Below are 21,487 nucleotides of genomic sequence, written 5' to 3' on the forward strand. Positions count from 1 at the left end.
TGTGGTTACCTTCTGATTCTGACTAAGCATACTCCAGGAGGAACGATATCTAAGTAGGCATCTAGTTTTCTGCATGAAACAAACTAGCAAATTATACATTATATTTCCCAATATATAATTTTGGTCATAATCATTAAGAGTAAATCGTTTTTAAAGTGTATTGTGTGATATATTTTCACTGCAATTTATACATTTCTGCCTTCATTTGAATTCCCCAAGGCAAATAATAAATGGGATAAATTATGAAATTGATCACTTTAGGAAGTAATGGTTAGAGGGTATGGGTAGGAACACTGCTTACAGATTTTCTTAGAAACTCTCATTGCTATTTTTTGTTATTATTGAAAACATTTTAAAGTAATAATTAAAAAGAGTGGAGATTTTCTGGTAGACTAGACCCAAGTTCAAATAACAGTACCACTGCTTGCTGACCATCTCTTCCTGGGAAAACCACTTAGCCTTAGCTTTGACTCCTATAAAAGGAAATACTAATAACCTCCTTAATGGGTTTCTGTAAGATTTATATGAGTTAATGTATGAAAAGCCCTTAGAGTCATACCTTACCCACAGGCATTGCTTAATGAATGATAGGTCTTTCCTTCTCTTTTTCCTCCTTTGATTTTACTTCCATCCACTCTTCTTCCTTCTCCTCTATTTGGAAGATGAGAAACACCATAATCTACTGAGTTCCTTGTTTCTTTACCTGGGTACAAAAAAAGAAAGTTTCCTAAAGATGTTTTAATATTCTTGTAGCAAATATGTTCTCAAAGTTCTGGTCCCAGGAAAAAGTAGCTAAAATTGTGCACTTTCCCACCTTCCTTTCCTCTCCAGTCCTAGCTTCCACCAAAGTGCCTCTGATTAGACTAATTTACAGTGAGGTGTGGATGGCTGATGTCACTTCCCACCCACCGTAGGGATAATTAATTTTACAATAATTGAGATAATTCTGGAGGGACTGCTTCAAACTCTATAGTTAGAGGCTACTTCAAGTTATTATTTTCAACCTGTTACCAGACTTGATTAAAGTAGGCTATCTTTTCTCCCTAGAATCTTGTGAGAGCATTTGAGTCATCCCAAGTTAATCCTGAAGCATCAGACAGGTTTAGTATAGACTAGAACAAATATAAATTTTGAGTCAGATCAGATTCTTGACTTTATTAAACTTGGGGTTTTTTGAGTGAGAAGCTTTGTTTTTACTTTCTCTTACAACATGACATTTGAATTATTGTTTGTGACACCTCAACTATGTCCATGTCTTTTCAAAGACTGAAGGATAATTTTACAATGAAAGGTGAAGTCCAGTTATTTGGTGCCAACTTAAAAATAAATCACACTTGTACATATTCTGATTCATTTATTATGTTAAGTAATAACTGATATACTTATTTTGAGGAGAAGAAAATGTTTTCTTAAAAAGAAAGTCTAGAACAGATGTACATCTCAGCTATAGGCATTGATCTTGTGTGAATGATCTGTCTTAACTACAATCCTTTCTGGTTTTTAAAATAGAATGACACTGTAATATTTTCTTCTAGAAATTGCAATATAAAATTGGCTCAGCTATGGGATGCCACATATTAAGTGTGATAGAATCACTTTCTTTCAATTATTTACTTTATTTGTAACCTATAATTTTTTCCTTTCCTCTCCTATGGAAACTGAAAAGTAAATCTGAGAAGTCTTCTATGGACTTTAACATTTCAGTTTCCCACCTATTTCCTCAAAACTTTGGAGAAACTAGGTGTTTTCACAGTATATACCTGCTGGGACAAGTACCTCTACACAGTGCCATTGACTGCATAGAGGTTCTTGGACTAGATTAAAAAGTGAGAGATCACCCAGTTAACCAACTCCTACTCCATAGAGGAGGTTGAGCAAAGGGAAGACTTAAATTAGAATAAAGGAAAAAAGGATATCCTGAACAAATTAGCATAGACCAACAAAAATCCCTATTTCTGGGAACTCTTCAAAACATCGTACACATTCAGTTAGAAAAAGTGCAGCATATTCTAGCACTCTATTCAACCTTTCACTTTTGTGTATTGATTCGACAAATATTTATGGAGAATCTGCTATGTACCAGTTACTGAGGAGTCACTGGAGTGAGAGTGGGAAGGACAAAGGCAAGATCCCCGATCTCTGAAGCACACATTCTAGTGGAGGAGACAGAGTAAACAAGTAAAGAAATAAGTGATCAAATTAAAGGAGAGCTGGCCAGAGCATTGGTTAATACTAAAACAAATGTATCAATGTATCCATATTTTCAGCATTTTCAATTTCCTAGGAAGATTATAGTGGTTTAATAAAATAACAAGAAATCGTATGACTTTTCCTTTTTATGGGGCCTTCGTTGAAAGGTGGACTTTTCCTAAGTAAAGAAATGAAAATCAATATAAAATGGTTTTCCTTATTTGATTCTTTTATTGCATATTGTTAATATTCTTATAGTCTATTTTTTAGGATGAGCCAGATGCAATAAAGGACCATCAATTCAAACTAATAAAAATAAAGATTTGCTTCAATCCATGTTATGCCCAAAAATTTAATTGAGGTTCTCTTAAGTGTAATAGAATTGAAACTAGATTCATAACACGTGGCTTAGTAATGATCCTTGGGAAATGTACAGGGTTGATTAGACTAGTTTTTCATCAATATAACGCTTGAATCTTTTTAACAGGTGCTAAATTCAACAACAATAACCTTAAGTAATGTTTTGAACTCTTACTTTGAAAACTTGTCTTAATTATCTCATTTAAACCTTAAAACGACTATATGAAATAAGTATTATTTTTACAACATTTTCATTTTGAGAGGAGGAATCTTAGAAGTCACAAAGCTGGGCAAAAGTCAACCCAAGTCAGCCTTATGTCAAAGCCCCTATCATTAACACTCATCTGTACTCCAAGGAGCTGAAAATAGTTTGTGTTCTCTAAATATTTTCTCCATTCATATTTATGCTCTGAATATGAGTGCAAATTATCTCCTCATGCCCAGTAACCTTCAGTCCAAATTTCAAATGAATTATTTAATATTTGATCATTATAAAATGCTAATGATTTACTATATTTCCAAGGTTTTAATCACTCATTTATATGTAAATTTACTTTTAATTTGTAATATAATGAATAAAAGTGACAGAACTGATTTTGCAAGTCTGTGTTTTCCCTATGTAAAGGAATGGATTTTCCCTTTCAATTTCTATTTCACACTTTTTTACTCTGCATCATCTTTGGAGGGGATCTTCATTTTTTTCTTTGCATTACACTTGTCTTTGAAGTATTTACTATTTTTCATTGACTCCTACCAGCATAAATACATTTCGTTCATATAATTCAAAATCACGGTGTACTTTCTTAATACAACAAATTCAGAAAATAGGACAAGTATTGGACCTATTACTAGTTTATCAAAAAACCTTTAGTTTGAATTGCACTTTATGGAAAACATCTTATTTCATAAGCTTTCTATATTTCATGTGTTATTTTAAGTGCCAGGGAAATAATTTAGACAGATTCACTGAATTCTGTATAGTAAACATGTAAGATCTCATTTTAGTGAGCTTTAGAGACAGAATAATTCCACTACAATGGAATCATACTGCTTCCAAAATATCTATGTATATTTGAAATGTACCCAGCTTTATTAAGAATATTTCCCACTATACAGATATTCAGAAAAGGTCATCTTCTCGAATTTGGCCTTCTTGTGCACTCCCCTTGCTGCTATGCTGGAAATGTTACACCTGGGATGTTTCAGTGGTGACATGCACTAATGCAATCATGATCTTAGGGGAGGAGCTGACTTTAAATCCAACTCTAGGTCCATATCTGCCTCCATAGGACAGAGTCAGAGGTTTGATGGGTTACAGGAAGAGTGGTGAACAAATAAACAAGAATTTCACTCTATCATTCATTCATTCTTTTCTTCACTGTGCAGAAACATATCTGAGATGGGTGTGTGAAAGGGATGAGGAAGAAATGCAAGAAGGTTGGGATAAGATGGGTTTTACTAACTGAGAAGAAAGAGCAAGGGACTGAATGAGCCACATGTTCCACCTTGTATCTTTCTTGTCCATGTGTAACCTCTCCATGAAACACAAAGGTATCCTATTTCATCCAGACTTCCCCTTGATCTGATTTGTATCCCTATTTGCACATACAAACCATGACTCATGCTCATTCTGTCTACTAATTGTGTTGATGACAAGTTGGAATCTCCAGTCCCTAGCTTAAAGAGTCAAACTTAAAAAATATTTCCTAATCTACTTTCTATATATTTAGATCTTTGGGGGGTGTATTAATAACTTAAACATGGCTTTTAATGAGGTATTCATGCAGAGCAAGGTCTAGTAAGAATAAACTGTGAAACAAGGAAGATATGATGTCTCATAATAAAATCCCCATGTTGGTGCCTAATATTCACCCCTTATGATTCACTCTTGGGAGTAGTGCCTTATGTATACAAGACACGACAACGGTTCAGAAATTTAAAATTTTCTATCTTTTTTCTTTTTAAAAATTTTTTTTGATGAATTCACTCATACATAAACATACATAAATAAGTGTATAGTAATAGTTGTGATATTTCAAAACAGACATATATATCATACAAGACTCTAATAACTCACCCTACCACCAATACCTTTCATTGTTGTTAAACATTTTTAACTAATGATTAAAGAACATTGTTAAAATATTACCACTAACCAAAGTATTTCCCCCAACCCACCCTATTATTATTATCTTTATATCATTTATATATGAACATACATAAACAAAGCAAATAGGGGTCCTATACATCAACCCTCCACCAACACGTTGCACTGTTGTGAGATATTTGTTACGAATTATGAAAGAACACTGTCAAAATCTTACTACTAATTATAGTACTTATCTTACATTTGATGTATTTTATCCCCAACCCACTCTATTATTCTTTTTTAAATATCCTTTTATGGTAGGAATTGTAAACTTATAAAACAATCATGCACATGTGCAGAATTCCCAAACAACACCCCTCTATCAACACTCAGTGGGAATGTGGAGAAGCGTGGGAAAAATACAACGGGAATGACCTATGGACTTTGTTTAGCAGTAATATTCTTGTATCTATGCCAAAGATGTACTGTGTTGATAATGGGGCAGTATGGAAAATGTGTGCCAAGAGTACACTATGGACATGGTAACAGTCATGATATTATCTTATCTGTAACAAAATTTTATATCTTTTCAATGCATGCTTAGCATAGAGACATCATTAGTTGCACAAGTAATATTTTGAGGGTTGTCTTTCTGCCTAGCTCCAGATCAGTCTTGCCTGGGAGAAATAACATAATTCAGGTAACACATTATGACTGATTAGAGTTCTTTGAGTCTGGAGAAATGGGCCAATGACAGAGTCAACAGAGTAAAGATCAAACAGAAACGACTTGCTGTTGAATCTGATGTTACACTCAGGTGGGAGGAACATGACCGCTGAAAGGGAAAGAGCATGCATGTCCAAAGCGGAAGTGGCAGAGTGCAGAAGGAAAAAGCAACCGTTTTAACAGTTTTTATCTGATACTCAACTACATTTTGTCCCAATCTCCCAAAAGTGATGCAAGCCCACACTGTTGTCATATATGGAGGAAAATGGTAGAGATTACAAAGAAAAGCAACTTTAGACAATGACCAAGAAGCTCAGATGTAGCATATGTGTCTCTAGTATCAAGTCTTTGGGAAAGAAAAATGTGTTTTTCCAAAGTTGACTTGACACAAATCGTGGTCTTGTGCAGCAATTTATTTCCCCTCTTTCCCTCCCCCGCCCTGCTGTTTCTGCTGTCTGTGTCCATTATGCTGTGTGATCTTCTGTATCTATTTCCCTTTTTTCCTTCTCTTCTCGTCTTTCTCCTCTAGGATTCACTGGGATTTGATCCTGGGGACCTCTGATGTGGAGAGAGGTTCCCTGTCAATTACACTACCTCAGTTCCTGGTCTCTGCTGCACTTCTCCTAGACTCTTCCCTTCATCTCTCTCTTGTTGCGTCATCATCTTGCTTCGTGACTCACTTGTGCGGGCACTGGCTCACCACATGGGCACTCGGCTTGCTGCACAGGCACTCAGCTCGCCACATGGGCACTGGCTTGCTGAGCAGGCACTGGCTCACCATGCTGGCACTCACACAGGTATTCAGCTCGCCACATGGGCACTTGCGTGGACACTTGGCTCACCGCATGGGCCCTTACATGGGCCCTTGGCTTGCCATGCAGACACTGGTTCGCCACACAGGCACTCGATTCACCATGCAGGTACTGGTTCACCACTTAGGCACTTGGCTTGCCACACGGGCCCTTGGCTCGCCATGCGGGCACTCGGCTCACCATGTAGGCACTCTTTCTCTTGTTCTTTTTCACCAGGGATCAAACTGGGTCCTCCCATATGGTAGGTGGAAGCCTTATCACTTGAGCCACATCTGCTTCCCAGTAATTTACTTTTCAATGGAGTTCAAATCCTCATATATTTCATTAATCTTTTACTTCCCATGTAAACAAACTCTTTAAAAGATTTTTTTTTAGGATGCAATGGCTAAAATGCTCTTTTTCCTCTCCCTTTCTCTCTTACTCTCTTGTTTTTCTCCTCTCTCTCACTTTTCTTTCTTCTATTCCATAGATTTCAAGATCTGTAGAATAGGGGATTTTGTTTCACACAAGAGGCATTCATAGACATTATAAGTGTTGTCTATCAAAGTTAGTATTTTTTTTCTTTATTTTCTTTTAAAAGTTACATTCAAAAAATATGAGGTCCCCATATACCCCCCACCCTACCCACCCCACCCCTCCCACATCAACAAACTCTTCCATCATTGTGGCACATTCACTGCACATGGCGAATACATTCTGGAGAACTGCTGCAGCACATGGACAGTGGTCCACATTGTAGTCCACACTCTCCCCCAGTCCACCCAATGGGCCACGACAGGACACACAATGTCCAGCATCCGTCCCTCAGCACCACCTAGGACAACTCCAAATCCTGAAAATGCCCCCACACCATATCTCTTCTTCCCTCTGCTGACCATCAGCAGCCACCGTAGTCACCCTCTCCACATCACTACTACAATTTCTTCCCTTACTAATCGCAATATTTCCCCAGCAGAACACCAGTAAGTCCACTCTAATCTATACTCTATTCCTCCATCTTGTGGACCTGGGATGGCTATGTCCAGTTCCCCTCTACATCAGGAGGGGGTTTAGATTCCACATGGATGATGGATGCAATTCTCCTGCTTGCAGTTGTAGGCACTCTTGGCTCCCTGGTGCAGTGGTTGACCCTCTTCACCTCCCTGTCTGCTGGCCAGGGTAAGTTCAAGACACCAGAGGGTAGGAGCTGCAAGTCTGCTGAGGCCCATGGCCTGGCCGTCACATGGACAGTTCAGAGTTTCAGGTCTCCTGAGTATACACCAACCCAAACGCCAACCACAGGTCCAGTAAAAGTAACAGAAGAGACATATGTGGAACGGTTATATCTGAGAGCAACTCCATCACTCAGGAACACAAACTCCAAAGTAGGGCCAACTGACATGACCCTGAACTCCAGAGCCATCTACCTTGACCATAGAACCTGTGGTTCATATCAAAGTTAGTATTAACATGTATAGACATGAACAAGCAAAAGTTTTAATGTTATTCAAATCCAGCATCAAGTTTATTTTTAGGTATCCTAAGTTGCTTCTCTGCCATACTTTAACTGAAAGATTGGCAGGTGTTCAAATTTGGCAGCCTCCTCCCAACATCTGCTGCTCCAATCTTAGTTCATCAAATATAATCCTTACTTTTTGGAAAAAAATTTCCATGATATTGATAATTTAACTACAGATGCAGCATTTAATAAACAACATTAACCTGAATTAGGCAAGAATAAGAAGGCTTCTCAAAGGGATACATGAATGATTGGATTATAGAAAAAATCTGGTTATTTCAGGGATGGTATATACAAACCATTATGTTTCCTCCTTGGAAAAGAAATCTGCCATTGTCTTCAATAAATATACAGTCCATCCTGGGGTTCACTTTTAATGTTACCTTTTATCTGAGAATATTTTCTTATAATAATGAGATAAAGTCCATTATATTAGATAAAATAAAAATGTGCTGGTAAACTCTAAAGCATATGATTGCTATATGAGGATTCCCAATGAAGGAATAAACCTATGATTGGGACTCATGGAGACTGAATACAAAGACTTTCAGATTTTTTCTAAGCAAATTAATATATTTGCTCAAGCATTTCACTTTGCTTTCCTAAAATAATTTGGAATTGTTCAGCACAATATAGAGATTTAGTATCATTTATGTAATTAAGTTGTGCAATTACTTTATTTTTAAGGTATAATTCTCCTTTCCTGTAATTACTTATGAAAAATTTTGACCATATTTTATTTCAGTTAAGATACTATATTTAATTCAGCACTGAAGCTATTCATTATTATTGCCAATATTACATTTTGAGGTTAAAAACCAAAATGTAGGTGAACTGAGAAAGTATTATGAAGATAATTTTCTGCAGTACAGAATATCCATAAACTTCAGTGCACACTAACCTGGCTCACAGCAATTAGGGATAGTGAGTGCTTAGCTAAGACATCCTGCTGCTGTGAGGCAACCAGGAATGGCAATAAGCAGTGACAATCCCTCTGAAGAATGGACAAGTGAAAAATCAGAAAATAAACAATGTTGAACACAGAGTGGGAAGAACTGCAGGTGCCTTGTCATTATGTTTGGTGATTCACACTCGTACATACTTGGTGATACCAGAAGAACTAGCTATGTTTTTAGTTTTCAGTTGCCATTCATCTCTGAGAGAGCAAAAACAATATTGATACATCCTCTTTACACCATGAAAATACTTGCAATTTCAAAACGAATAGAAATATATTAGGAATATAATTTCCCTCATATTTTAGCCAAGCCTGTTTATAATTACATATCCGTATGTTGACCCCTTCCTGTCAAAACTGAAGACTGAATATATGTGGGAAATGCAGCCTCCCATCTAAATGCAGAAATGTTTGGTAATGTATAGCTATTAAAATGTATAAAACCAAACCTGAAAGAAATGAAGGGATATCTCCTGATACCAGAAAAAAAGTAAGAGCTCTATAAGAGAGTGTTAAGAAGACACTAAAACCTTGATCGTGTACAGAAGCATCAGAACTTTGGTGCTAGGAGCCAGGAGCTGAGATGTTAAGCTTTACTCCATGACAGGCTAAGAACTGTGAAGGAATCCTTTAGGTGAAAACAGGAGCTTAGACGTTGACCATGGGGCAGGAACAGAGAAGAAGGTAAAGTCCTTCTCTAGCCATACCCTATACTCTTGGGTAGAAGAAGAGTCACTCACAAGAAAATGGGAATCTAAGCCTGCGAAACTTGAGGATGGGGTGGGGGTGTCTGCTACTTTGAAATTTAGGAGCAGAAGGATGAGGAAATAAAATGGAAATTGGTCAAGAGCCAGTCAAAGTCCTAGGGCTCTCCCAGAGGCATATATGATACACATTAAAGAGATGATTTTCCAACACTGGAGTTTTTGGGTGCCTGGGGAAATCAACATCAAAATTACCCTAACTGAAGATAAGCTCAAAAAAAGAAAATCTTTAAAAATACAAAATGAGTAACACCATAGAGGAGAGGCATGAGGATAGAATCAGCAGTGGGGAATAATAGAAAAATATGAAAAGAACTATAAAACAAGTATTATTTAATGTTTAAATAGTTAAAAGGAGCCAGAGATACCATAAGACAATATTTGAAAAAGAGCCAAATACAACTTCTAGAAGTAAAAATAAAGTTTTTAGAATTTAAAATTCAATTGGCACATAAAGCATACTTGAATATAATTAAAGAAAACAAAATCTCAGACTTATATGTGAAAACCATTCATAATTCAGCATAAAGAGATAAAAAAATATGAAAAAGAGTTTTAAAGAAATAGCCAATGGATTGAGAAGGGCCAACATGTATTTAATAGAAGTCTTATAAAAAATGTAATAGAATGGCAATATTGAAAATACATTCACCGAGAATTTTCCTGAATTGAAAAAATATTAGTGTACTTAGAATAAAGAAATACATGAAGTTCTAAAAACAACAAATAAAAAGAAATCCTCCCCCTGTCACATCATAGTGAAATTACAGAATGTTAAGGAGAAAATTCTTAAATGCTAACCAAATGTGAAGACAGATGATCTACCAAGTTATGACATTTAGACTGACAGTGCCAACAGAAGCCAAAGCTAGTGGGATGATATCTTCAAAACACTGAGAAATAGTGTCTATTACCCTAGAAGTCTATGTCCAATTGAACTGTCATTCAAGAATGAGGGCAAAATAAAATTATCAGATGAATCCCCATACAGTGAGGTCAAGGCTATCCAATTATTTACTTCAGTAAGAAGGAAACTTAAGTTCAGATGAGAGGAGTGAAATACAAGAACCGTGGATTAAAAAATATATATATTAACCTCCTCTTATTTTAAAAATTTAGAAACCAAAACATTTCATTCCCAAATCATGAAAACTTTGTTTTCCTTTTATATAAAAATACTTTAAGAAAAATTTGTGTATTAGCCAAAAGGTTGCTGATGCAAAGTACCAGAAATCTGTTGACTTTTATAAACGGTATTTATTTGGGTGGAAGCTTACAGTTATAAGGCCCTAAAGAGTTCAGCTGAAAGTTACTTCTTCACCAAACTCTGTTGCCACGTGTTGAAGCAAGTTGGTGGGCAAAGTCTGTGAGGGTTATGCCTTCCTCTGCCCTCTTAAGGCTCCGTGGATCCAGCTGCTGCTTCTCTCAGCTGTAGGCAGGCAAAAAGCTCCTCTCTCTCCCCAGGGCTTGTTTCTTTCCAGTCTCAGCTGCTCCTGTTGCCTTCACAAGGTCAGCTGTGGATTATCAGTCTCGTTTCTCCTCCCCGGGCCACTGTTGTGTCAAATGGGTTGTCTTTCTTTTTCTGTGTTCTTCTTCTCTGTGTATTTACTTCTGGTGAGAATCTGTTTTATCCCCACCAAGGGGGTGTGGACTTAACCCTGCACGCCCTAATGACATGGTCAAATAAAAGTCCTAATTTTGATGTAATGAAGTGAAACTTATACAATCTAATATGCCCAGAGGAACAGACCAGTACAAACACAATCCAACATCTATTTTTGAATTTCATAAACAATGTCAAACTGCTACAATCTGTTAAATTTTTTCAATTTGTTGTAACTAAATATAAATATCAAACAATACTGATAAGCTTAAGTAAAATATGGAGTATATGAAGAATGAAATATTATGTAACCTTGAAGAATTTTTTGAAATGTGATAATGCTTATGTTAAGAAGAGAAGGAAAAGCAAACTATAAAACATCATATTCACTATTATGTGAGCTGAATAAAAATGCATAGGATTTATATAATAAGGCAATGTACCTAAAAGGTTAAAAGTAATATGGTGGTGTAATGATATTTTTCCTTTTACTTTATACTTCTTGAAATCCTAACTTGAAAATACTTAAATATATAGATAAATTATTTTATTACAGTATGAAATTCATTTGATAAATTTCATGTTTATATTTTGCAGGCAAATCTCTCTTCACCATTCTCTACAGTATCTGAGAGTCAACTGGTATGTATCCTCTTTGTAACTTATAGACTTACTTCAGAAAATTCTGGTCTCTCAAAACTGAAAGTGAACTGAGAATAAATTTACTAGATATAATTTTATAGGATTATTTGTCTAATAAATATTTACTAATGCTTTACTAAATCTCCATGGCGGTTGTTTTGTAGTTTATAAACATGGACCCTATTATATCCTACTAGAAACATTAGAAAAGAATGGGTAGATTCAGGAATTCAGGAAAGTAAGAAAGAAACTATTTCAGACAAGAGGATTAGCATGAGAATGGTCTAGACTAGTGCTAAGCCATAGAAATATGTGAACCAGAAATGAGAGCTACACATGTAATTTTAACTTTAGTCGTCATATTAGAAAAGTAAAAAGAAACAGGTAACATTACTTTCAGTAATAGATTTTTTTAATGCTATGTAGATATCATCATTTCAACATATAATCAGTGTAAAATATTGAGATATTTACATTTTCTTTTCATACTGAGTCTTTGGAATCTGTTGTATAATTTATATTTATAGCACATCTCAATTCAGACTAGCCCCATTTCAAGTGTGAATAATGGCTACTGTATTGGAAACATACATCTAGACTCTAGAACCTGTTGTTTATGAATAAAAATTTGATTAAATAGTAGAATTATTTTGCCTTGAGGTGTTATACATTTTTCATTCTTATGGTGGTTAGCAAATTGAAAGCATGAAATAAGTTGCCTAGGTATCACTGGCTGAAAGCTTTTCTAATATCTTTGAATTTTTGCAGGCTGTACTTACAAATTCTTGAGCAATAGGAACCTTCAGTAAAATTAATGAAATTTCTGGTAAAGTAATTTGAGACATTAAGAAGACAAAATTTTCCCGTTTAGACCATTGTCGGTGTCTTATATTTACAGCCCACAAGTTATCTTGTCATATCATGCTTCAGATAACTAGAAATCATAGCAATATTTTTATCTGTAATCCTGAAAAATCTGAAGAAGTATAGTTTTGCTTTGAAATAGCCTGCTTCAATCAAACCACTTGGGTATGTTAATGCACACACACATAGTACATAAATGTTGTGTTTGCATGTGTGTGCATGCATGTGTTATGTGTGTCTGTAATTTTAGTGTAAATTGGAATAGATCAGTGGGCGGCAGTATAGTGTAGTTGAAAGAATCCTGAAAACCCATCTTATACCTCCTGTTCTGAGATGAACTTCTCGGGTAAGTCATAGTAAGTCTGGAAGTCGGGGCCTCAATTTTCTAATTGAACAATGAGAGCATTCTATTACATGTTTTCCAAGGTCCTTCCAGTACTGTGAATCCATGATTACTAACAAAGTGAAGTGAAGGAGTTGCCATGGGAACAAGCACTGTAATAACATTATGAAGTTGAACAGTTTTCCATACTACATATGGAAATATTACTACAACTATTTAAATATTTAAAATAATGATGCGCTGATTTCTTGAGATAAATGTGAGACAATCAAGAATATTTCAAGCATCCTCAGATATAACTTCATTGAACATAATGTGAAAAATATAGATTTAGTTGAGTGATTATATAAATGGTTTTGCTTTTCATATTAGGTCAATCTTGGCTAAATATTTCAAGAAACCGTTTCAAAAAGGAAAATCTATGTCTATATCGACCTATACATATATATGATTTTATAAAAAGAAACATAGTAAAAATAACTGAGAATGCAGTAAACTTTTTCTTGCCTAATAAAATAATTCTGTGTTTGTATTCAGCAGGGGAAGATATAAAGCATTGCTTTGACTGATTTTGATGATGATTTCTTTGCTTTTGCTTTAGATCTTTTCTGTAAGGAATGTAAGGCAGTTATTAACCAAGTTTTAAATTAAGATTTAATCCCCAAATACCCTTGAGATATAGGTAGTTTTGTGAAGGGATTATTATCAAGCAAGCTCATTACATACAAAAATGAACAGCTCTTAGATTGATATATTTATTCATTCAGTCATTTTGTTATCCATTTCTTGACATTAATCCCATACTCACTTTGCCTGGAAGTGAAAACAATCAGGGTATAAACAATTGTATGGAAGAGAGGTTATATGGCATTTGCTTCTTTAAGGTCTTAGAATATTGTTATTCTTATTAAATAACAATTATGAATGAAGTTATAGATAACTTTTTTCATTTTTATGAATGAATTTTCTATAATATTTGCCATCATGAACTGTGTCAGTATTAATTTCTGAATAATTTAAATAAATGAGAAAGCCTTTGAAAAACAAAGATGTATATATATGTGTGTGTTTATAATACACACATACATAGATAGATGCCATATGATAGATAATACTAGTAATATATATATTGCTCTTTGTTTATAAGTATGTGTATCACATAAAATTATTGGGAATATATGATATATTATGATTGAATTATGTAAACAATTATATGTTTTTGTATAAAATATGCCATTAATATTTAAAATATTTAACTCATTTTAGGGAGTTGTTGTAGTAAACTGATTAAAGTAAAAATATGTGACAGATTGCTATGGTAGCACAAAGTTGACACAGAAGCCATTTGCTTTTCAGATTTGGCCTTTTAACTACATATCTTTTCTCAAGTTTTTTTTCTTTTTAAACTTGGCTTACTTATTTATGTGTTTTCATTGGAACTATGCTAATTCAGCATTGGAAAGAAAAGAAATATGACTGTGACCCTTACTCTTTTTATTATTATTTTTATTTCGGTAAAATATGTAACATAAAAATTTGTCATTTTAACCAGAAGTATTAATGACACATACAATATAGTGCTGCCCTCACCACTGCATTGCCAAAGCCTTTTCATTACCTAAAACAGAAGCTCTGTACCCATTAAGCAATACTTAAGCAAACATCAATCTATTTCCTGTCTCTATGCTTTACTTGTGCTCAGTATTTTATGTAAGCAATATATATATATATATATAACATTATACAAAATGAACTAAGCCAGACATAAAAGACCAAATAAAATATATCATCATACAGTAATTGTGTCTGTCTTAGTTCACTTAGTATAATGATTTCAAGGTTCATCCATGGTGTAGCATTTATCAGAACTTCATTCCTTTTTATGGCTGAATAATATTGTATTGTATGTATATGGTACATTTTGCTTATTTGTGCATTGATTGATGGACACTTGTTTTGCCTCCACTTTTTGGCTATTGCAAATAATCCTGTTATGAACACTGCTGTACAAGTACCTGTTTGATGCTGTTTTCAGTTCTTTGGGGGTGTATGTTTAAGCTAACAGTTGAACTGCTGGATCATATGGTAATTCTACATTTGACTTTTTGAAGAACTGCTAAACTGTTTTCCACAGTGACTGCACCATTTTACATTCCCACCAGCAATGGAACTATTATGCACCAATGCATAATAGTTCCAATTTCTCCACATCCTCACCAACATTTGTTATTTTCCTTTTCCCCCACACATCCTAGAGGATATGAAGTAAGATCTCACGGTGGTTTTGATTTGCATTTCCCTAAAGTCTCCTGATGTTGAGCATCTTTTTATGAACTTATTGACCATTTATATATTTTCTTTGGAGAAATGCATAACTCCTACTCTTAACTTAAAATACTTCCATTGTTTACTCTGGAAGTCAAATAAATTTGTGTTGGGCTTATGAAACCAATTAGCCAATCTGTGCCTTTGTTTCTTCTTACATGTAACAGCACTGTGGTGTATCAGAACTGGAAAGGAATTTAGAGATGTGAATATTGGAAATGTTCATCTCTAAAATGGGAGATTGGGGTAACTATTCTGTCAAACTAAAGGGGTTGTTTTAAGGCTCCTATATCATAATATGTGAAGTTTTGCCAATACAGCCCTGTACATGGGGGGGGGGTGTTATGATTACATGCAAAATATCAGATTTAAGAAGAGATAACAGGAGCAGTCATTTATACAAAGGAAAAATGAGGCACAGAGTTCAAATAAATGATCTAAGATCACAGAGTTAGTGCTATTGTCACTGGTTTTGTTCTGTGTAGCTTTCAAAAATAGAATTACCGTTATTTATTTTAGGTAATACAAGGAGAATTAGAAAAGATTCATCAAGGAGTTGGGGAATTGGATCCATTAGGAAGTGTAACATTCATTGGACACCTCCTGTCCCATAGGCTCAGTGCTTGTGCTTTATATGCATTACCTGGCAAAGGAATTATTTACTGAATCACACTAAGAAGCGGAGGCTAGAGGGGTCAGCCAAGGCATTGAGGTTGTCCACCTGTGGAGAGTGCTTCCTCTAGCATAATAAAAGGAGCAAAAAGAAAGGAAGGGCATAGATCTAGGACACAGTTGAACCTTCACAAGTCTTCCCTACTTCCTGAGCTGAGTATTAATGAAGTGTGGCAGGGTTGCTTTTTCTGGATTAAAAATAACCAAACAGGTTCGGCACTCCTAGATGGGTAAGCTCTGGCCTTCGTTGGTGATAGGAGAGACTGATTTAGATGACATTTGACTTTAGCTTTTGAAATTTTCTTCCATTACAAAATGTGCATTGTTGAGCAAGATGGAATGCTGAATCTACAAAGTATGAAACAATAGATTTTAAAAGTAAGGCACATGGCTTGACACAGGAAGAAGCAAAATGTGGCTTACTGGAACACTGAAAAGGAGAGAGTGCTTAAACTTGCACAAACTTTGTTCCCAGTTCTGAATGCCAGCTGATGTGTCCTCTTTAGTGGTACATGACTCATCTTTCTGAGGGACCTTATGGTCTCTGTTGTTCAGAAAATACAGCCCTGAAAGCTTTTGTGCAGAACTGATGTCTTCTTCAAGCTTAAAGGAGGTTTCTCTCCTTGACTAGTTTTTCCTTGACACCACATACTTAAGTGCTACAGTATATATCAAATATGCCTCCTCAGGTTTGACTCACGCATGCTATTGTCTATTCTTTAATCAGTGAAGTATTTCAGTCTGATCAGTGGGTGTTGTATATATTCCACAAAATGTTTCTTGAGCTGTGGGATATGGCTTATAATTTTTTAAATCCATGTATGTTTATATTTATACAACTCTCATAGTAATTATTACACAATTTTTGGAAAAAGTATACTAGGTAGGTACTCTCCTGGATAGTCTAGCTAACTTAATATCAGTATTTTATATTTATAACAATATATACACATTCATTTTTTTCCTTTCAAACTCCTATTATGCTATTTTTTAAAACAAAGTTCTGTTGTAAATTAGATTCTCAAAATCATCCTGTGAATTCGTATGGCAAGAAGGATTATTTCCATTATTCTAATGAAAAATTGAAATTCAGATATCTACGATGCTGTGTCAGCAGTCCTATGGCTAGTGGGTATGACCAAAATCTGTGTTCTTCCTATCCTAGGAGATTTAACCCATGCTATAGTATTTTGAAGTTTGAGGCATTTCTTTGGGGAAAAGAAAGCTTAAGTATTTTTTTCTAAGCATATGGTATTAATTCTAAAATAACAATATACAGTTATTAATTGAATGAGTGAATTGGCTAAATAAGAGAATATAGCTTTTGTCTACAATCTTGGCTGAATGAATGCTTTTGAGTTTGTATGAGCATTTTTCCCCAGAAACTTTAAAGGAAGAAAAACAAACACAAAACACTGGAAAATGAGGAAAAGACTCTAAAGCCAACGGATTAAAAAAACAACCATGGCACTTATTCCAACTCTTTGGTTCCTTCAAATTTGTAGAATTTTTAGTGGGGTTCACACTTTTCTATATGCTGTATTGTATTACATTCTTGCTGTTTTGTTTGTTACACTTCTTATCTCTTTTTAAAAAATCAAAATATACCCTTGTAACCTGGAACCCTACCCTTTATTTCTCTTGTTCACCTATCAAACCACCTCCGGCATTAATCACTGTCATGAAAGACAACTTAAAAAAATTAGTTCATTAGTTGAGATTAGCAATTTAAGAAAGTTGTTGCTCTAAGAAGCTATTATTTTATAATTTTAATAATGGGTTCTCTAGGTCAGTACTGGCAACTAATTTTCAACTTTGATCTACAGCCAGAGGCAGTGCCAAATTGCTGCCATAGAATTATGATTAATAAGTTCCAGAGGAAAGAAATGATATCTATTTTTTTTTACAGTGAAATGAATAGCAATGCTCAAGTATAAGGGTATACTTGATGGATTATAAATACAAATGAATAGCAGGTTCAGACGAGCTCATAAAGACCTTTAAAACCTGCTGCTGGGCCCAGGAACTCTGCATAGTTACCAGTCTATTTCTTGGATTCTTTTCCTATAAGACGAAAGGTAGTATCAAATGTGATCTCCTCAACTCCATGCTACTCTTTAATTCTTCAAAATGATGATGCCATTAACTTTTGGTTTAGATAGTTTTACTACTTATCACTATGAGAGGAAGAACCACAATAATTTTTAAAATGGAGAGGTCCCTAAAGAGGTTTTTTCTGGCCTTGACTTCCTGGATGCCTCTGCAATGATAACTTCAGCCTTATACTCTTGCATCTGAAGGTGGAATATACTAAATGCTTTCCTTCTTTTGTTCCTTTATTGATGAAAGTTTGTGCAGACCTTCTATCCTGCAAAGTTCCCTCTTCCATGTACAATAATGGGAGACCCTTTACCATCAGCAAACATTCAACACCTGGCTTCATGGTGGATTATAGCCAGAATACTGGACCTCTCTCTGCCAATAAATTTACTCATTCTACAAAAATTTATTGAGTATCTACTGGGTGCCAGGCGTAGTTCTAGGTATTGGAGATATAACAAAGATCTCTGCCCTTGTAGAGCCTACATTCTAGCCAAGAAAGCAAAACAGTAAATACATAAATAGATGTCAGGTGTTGATAAGTGCTACGGGGAGGGGGGGGGGAATAAGGCAGGTAAATGGGGATTAGGAATTGCTGTTTTATGTGGGTTATTAGGGAGGACCTCTCTGATAAGATGACATTTGAAGAGAGGCTCAAAGATCATGAAAAAAAGAGTTTTGGATAGGGAGAAAGGAATTCCAAATACAAGAGTAAGTACAAATTCCTGGATAAGTAGTATCATGGCTTTTGTGCTAGAATGGAGAGAAAGAAAGTATTAGAGTGACAGATAAGATTACAAAAAGACAGTCTGGTTGGGGTAAGAAAGATCATAAGGAATTAATATTTGTTATTTGGAGAATTTTCACATTTCTTATTCTGTGCTTTTTGTGTTGATGGTGAGAGTCCTTGCCCTTTTTCACTTTTCCACTTAGGCTGGACAGAAAATTATGGAGTTGCTTTCCCTGGCATCATTAGAATGACATTAATGGCTGTAAGTCATGTCTAGCTCTTCTGAGCATTCTGAAGCAGATAAAAATGAAAGAAGGGGTCTCTTTGGGCTTGTTAAATTGTAATACTGCTGGGCAATGGCATTCTTAGAGTAGTTCACCTTTGTGGCCACCTCTACCTTGACTAAATAGATGTCTTTAAAGCTGACTGAGGAAAATCTTCCTCTAGGTGGGCAGCATGAAGTTTAATGGTATGAGTTCTAGCCCAGGGCCGCTCACTTTTTAGTGTTCACATGAATTACCTGGAGATCTTGTTAAGAGGCAGATCTTGATCCAGTTGATCTGAGATAGGGCCTGAGAGTTGGCATTTCTAGTAGGTCTTGATGCTACTGTTGCTGCTGATCTACAGGCCCCATTCTGAGTAGAAAAGTGCTAGCAGACAACTTATTTGGATAGAGCTGTGAGTTTATCCTGTGTTGCAATTTAGCCACTAGTAAATGTAGATGACATCACCATCTGACATTGAGAAACTAAGAATTAGGAAAAGTAGAGAGGAAGTTAATTAATATTCCAAGAGTTTTATGAATGCCAGCAACAGTGACAGTTGCTTCACATTTGCTCTTTTATAGATTTTCTAAAAGGTACCTCAGGGCCCTTGCTTAGATGATGGATTTGAAGATGCAGAACAAGCATTTTGCAATAACTCTATGGGATATGATGCCTGAAGGGGCAAGAAGGAAAATTTTAAAAAATGTGTGCTTTTACCTATTTTGAAGGTCCTAATCATGGATTGGAATTACAACCTTTATCAGAAAGAAGGTCCAGACAGGTTAACTGGCTTTTCCAACGTCATACAGTCTACTAATAGTATTCTGAGACTAAAATCTCCGTCTCCCACCAATATCATGTTGCTTCTTGGGAATGGATTTTTAACCAAGTCCAGAGAGATGTCAATACAAATGTGGTACTTCTGATGTCTTGGACACTCCAGCTATAAAGTCCTTTTGTAGGTGTGTGTGTATTTGGAGGGAGTATGATGGATGTGTGGATGTGAGCAGAAAGTCATCAGGTCTTACGATGTCCCTCCCAGGAATGCTCTTTTGGTAGGAACGTTGGTGCCATGTTTAAGGAAAGAAAAACAAAGTAAATTTAGGAGGACTAGTAAAGAGATAAGCAAAACTATACAAAAATGAGGTTACAATGGCCAAATAAAGGATGTGGCAGTTGGTAGTGGGAATAAAACAGAAGCAATGAATTTAAGAGTAGTAAAAAATTTTTTAAAAAATATTAAGACTTGGTTATTGATTGGATGGGTTATGTTACAGAGAGGTGGATGTTTAAAAACAATTTCACAGTTCTATCAACATTGTTTCTACTTATATATCATCTAATTATATCTATGTATCTACCTATGTATGTATATATGTATGTATGTATCTATCTATCTATCTTTCTATCTATGGAGTTCCAAAGTAATAAAAATCATGATCAGACCAAATGTGATTTTTTAAAATCTTGACTACTCCACATATTAGCTGTGTGACTTTGGCATGTGATTTTTCTCATTAAGTCTTTCTCATGGTTGTTTTTGAAGAACTGATGAGATACTCTATTTAAAATATCAAGCATGTTGCCTGATTTCATGTAGCTAATGGAGAATGATGGTGTCATTAACTACAGTGGATCCTCAAGGGACAAACAGTTTTTGTTGTTGTTGTTGTTTTGGTTTGGTTTGATTTAGTTTTTTTTAGGAGGTACTGGGGATTGAACGCAGGACCTCATACATGGGAGGCAGGTGCTCAACCACTGTGCTACATCTGTTTCCCTAATAGCAGTATTTGAATCATGGAGAATGGCATGAGCAAGCTGCAGAGACTGTCACAACATGATTTGTTAGTATACCTTCACTTATGGAGAGGGCATGAGGTTAAGAATTGAAACACCAGGGTTAAATATTTAACTCAACCAAAAAATGAGAGATAGCTGCACGTAGATTGTTTGGTTAAAGGTCACAGGACAGGAAGTATGAACAATGTCAAAAGCATACTTTGGGCCCCTGTCCCAATCAAAATGGTGTTGAAGACACTTCAGAGCTCCTTCCCACACAAAAACTTTGAACAGCCAGCAAGAACTAGAGAAACATCTTTCTCAAAGCTCCAGAAAACAGGATTACAATTATAAGGTGAGTGCTGAATCCAAAATAGGCTACTTAAAAGTGATCACATCATGATGCTGTGGTTGACCCCTCCTCCATAGCTCACTGGCTTGGCACAGAGCTGGTTCACCCTCCCAGTGCAGATCCATGGTCCTGGTTCCAGAGGGAGCAGAGTAACCCTTATGCACAAATGGGAGCATGTATGTCTGGCCCTATCTGTCTGATTGTGGTATGAGTGACTCATTGCCCCAGAACTAGAACTGCATGTAGGAGGTGGCTCATTGAACTCTCCTACAGAACCCTGTGGGAGAGCAGTCAAGTTATGCTGGCTGGGGTAAGGGATTGCTGACCATAGTGCCTTGGACTGTAAGGAAACTTATAGGCTGGGAAAGGTGTTTTCCTCCTCTCCTCCTCCTCCTCTTTCTTCCTCTTCCTTTT

At 35.7% G+C, this 21,487-nt stretch overlaps 1 protein-coding gene across 6 annotated transcripts in view; it reads left to right on the top strand.

Moving 5' to 3' along the window:
* Positions 1-21,487, top strand: part of MLIP (muscular LMNA interacting protein) — a 266,818-nt gene that overhangs the window by 188,471 nt on the left and 56,860 nt on the right. For all 6 annotated transcript variants that reach the window (XM_004475365.4, XM_004475367.4, XM_058306895.2 and 3 more), the window contains one exon: positions 11,598-11,642. In XM_004475365.4, the coding sequence (XP_004475422.1) occupies positions 11,598-11,642 (45 nt within the window). The remainder of the gene's footprint in view (positions 1-11,597; positions 11,643-21,487) is intronic.

The sequence above is a fragment of the Dasypus novemcinctus genome, chromosome 11 (genome assembly GCF_030445035.2).
Source record: "Dasypus novemcinctus isolate mDasNov1 chromosome 11, mDasNov1.1.hap2, whole genome shotgun sequence".
Taxonomy (NCBI): domain Eukaryota; kingdom Metazoa; phylum Chordata; class Mammalia; order Cingulata; family Dasypodidae; genus Dasypus; species Dasypus novemcinctus.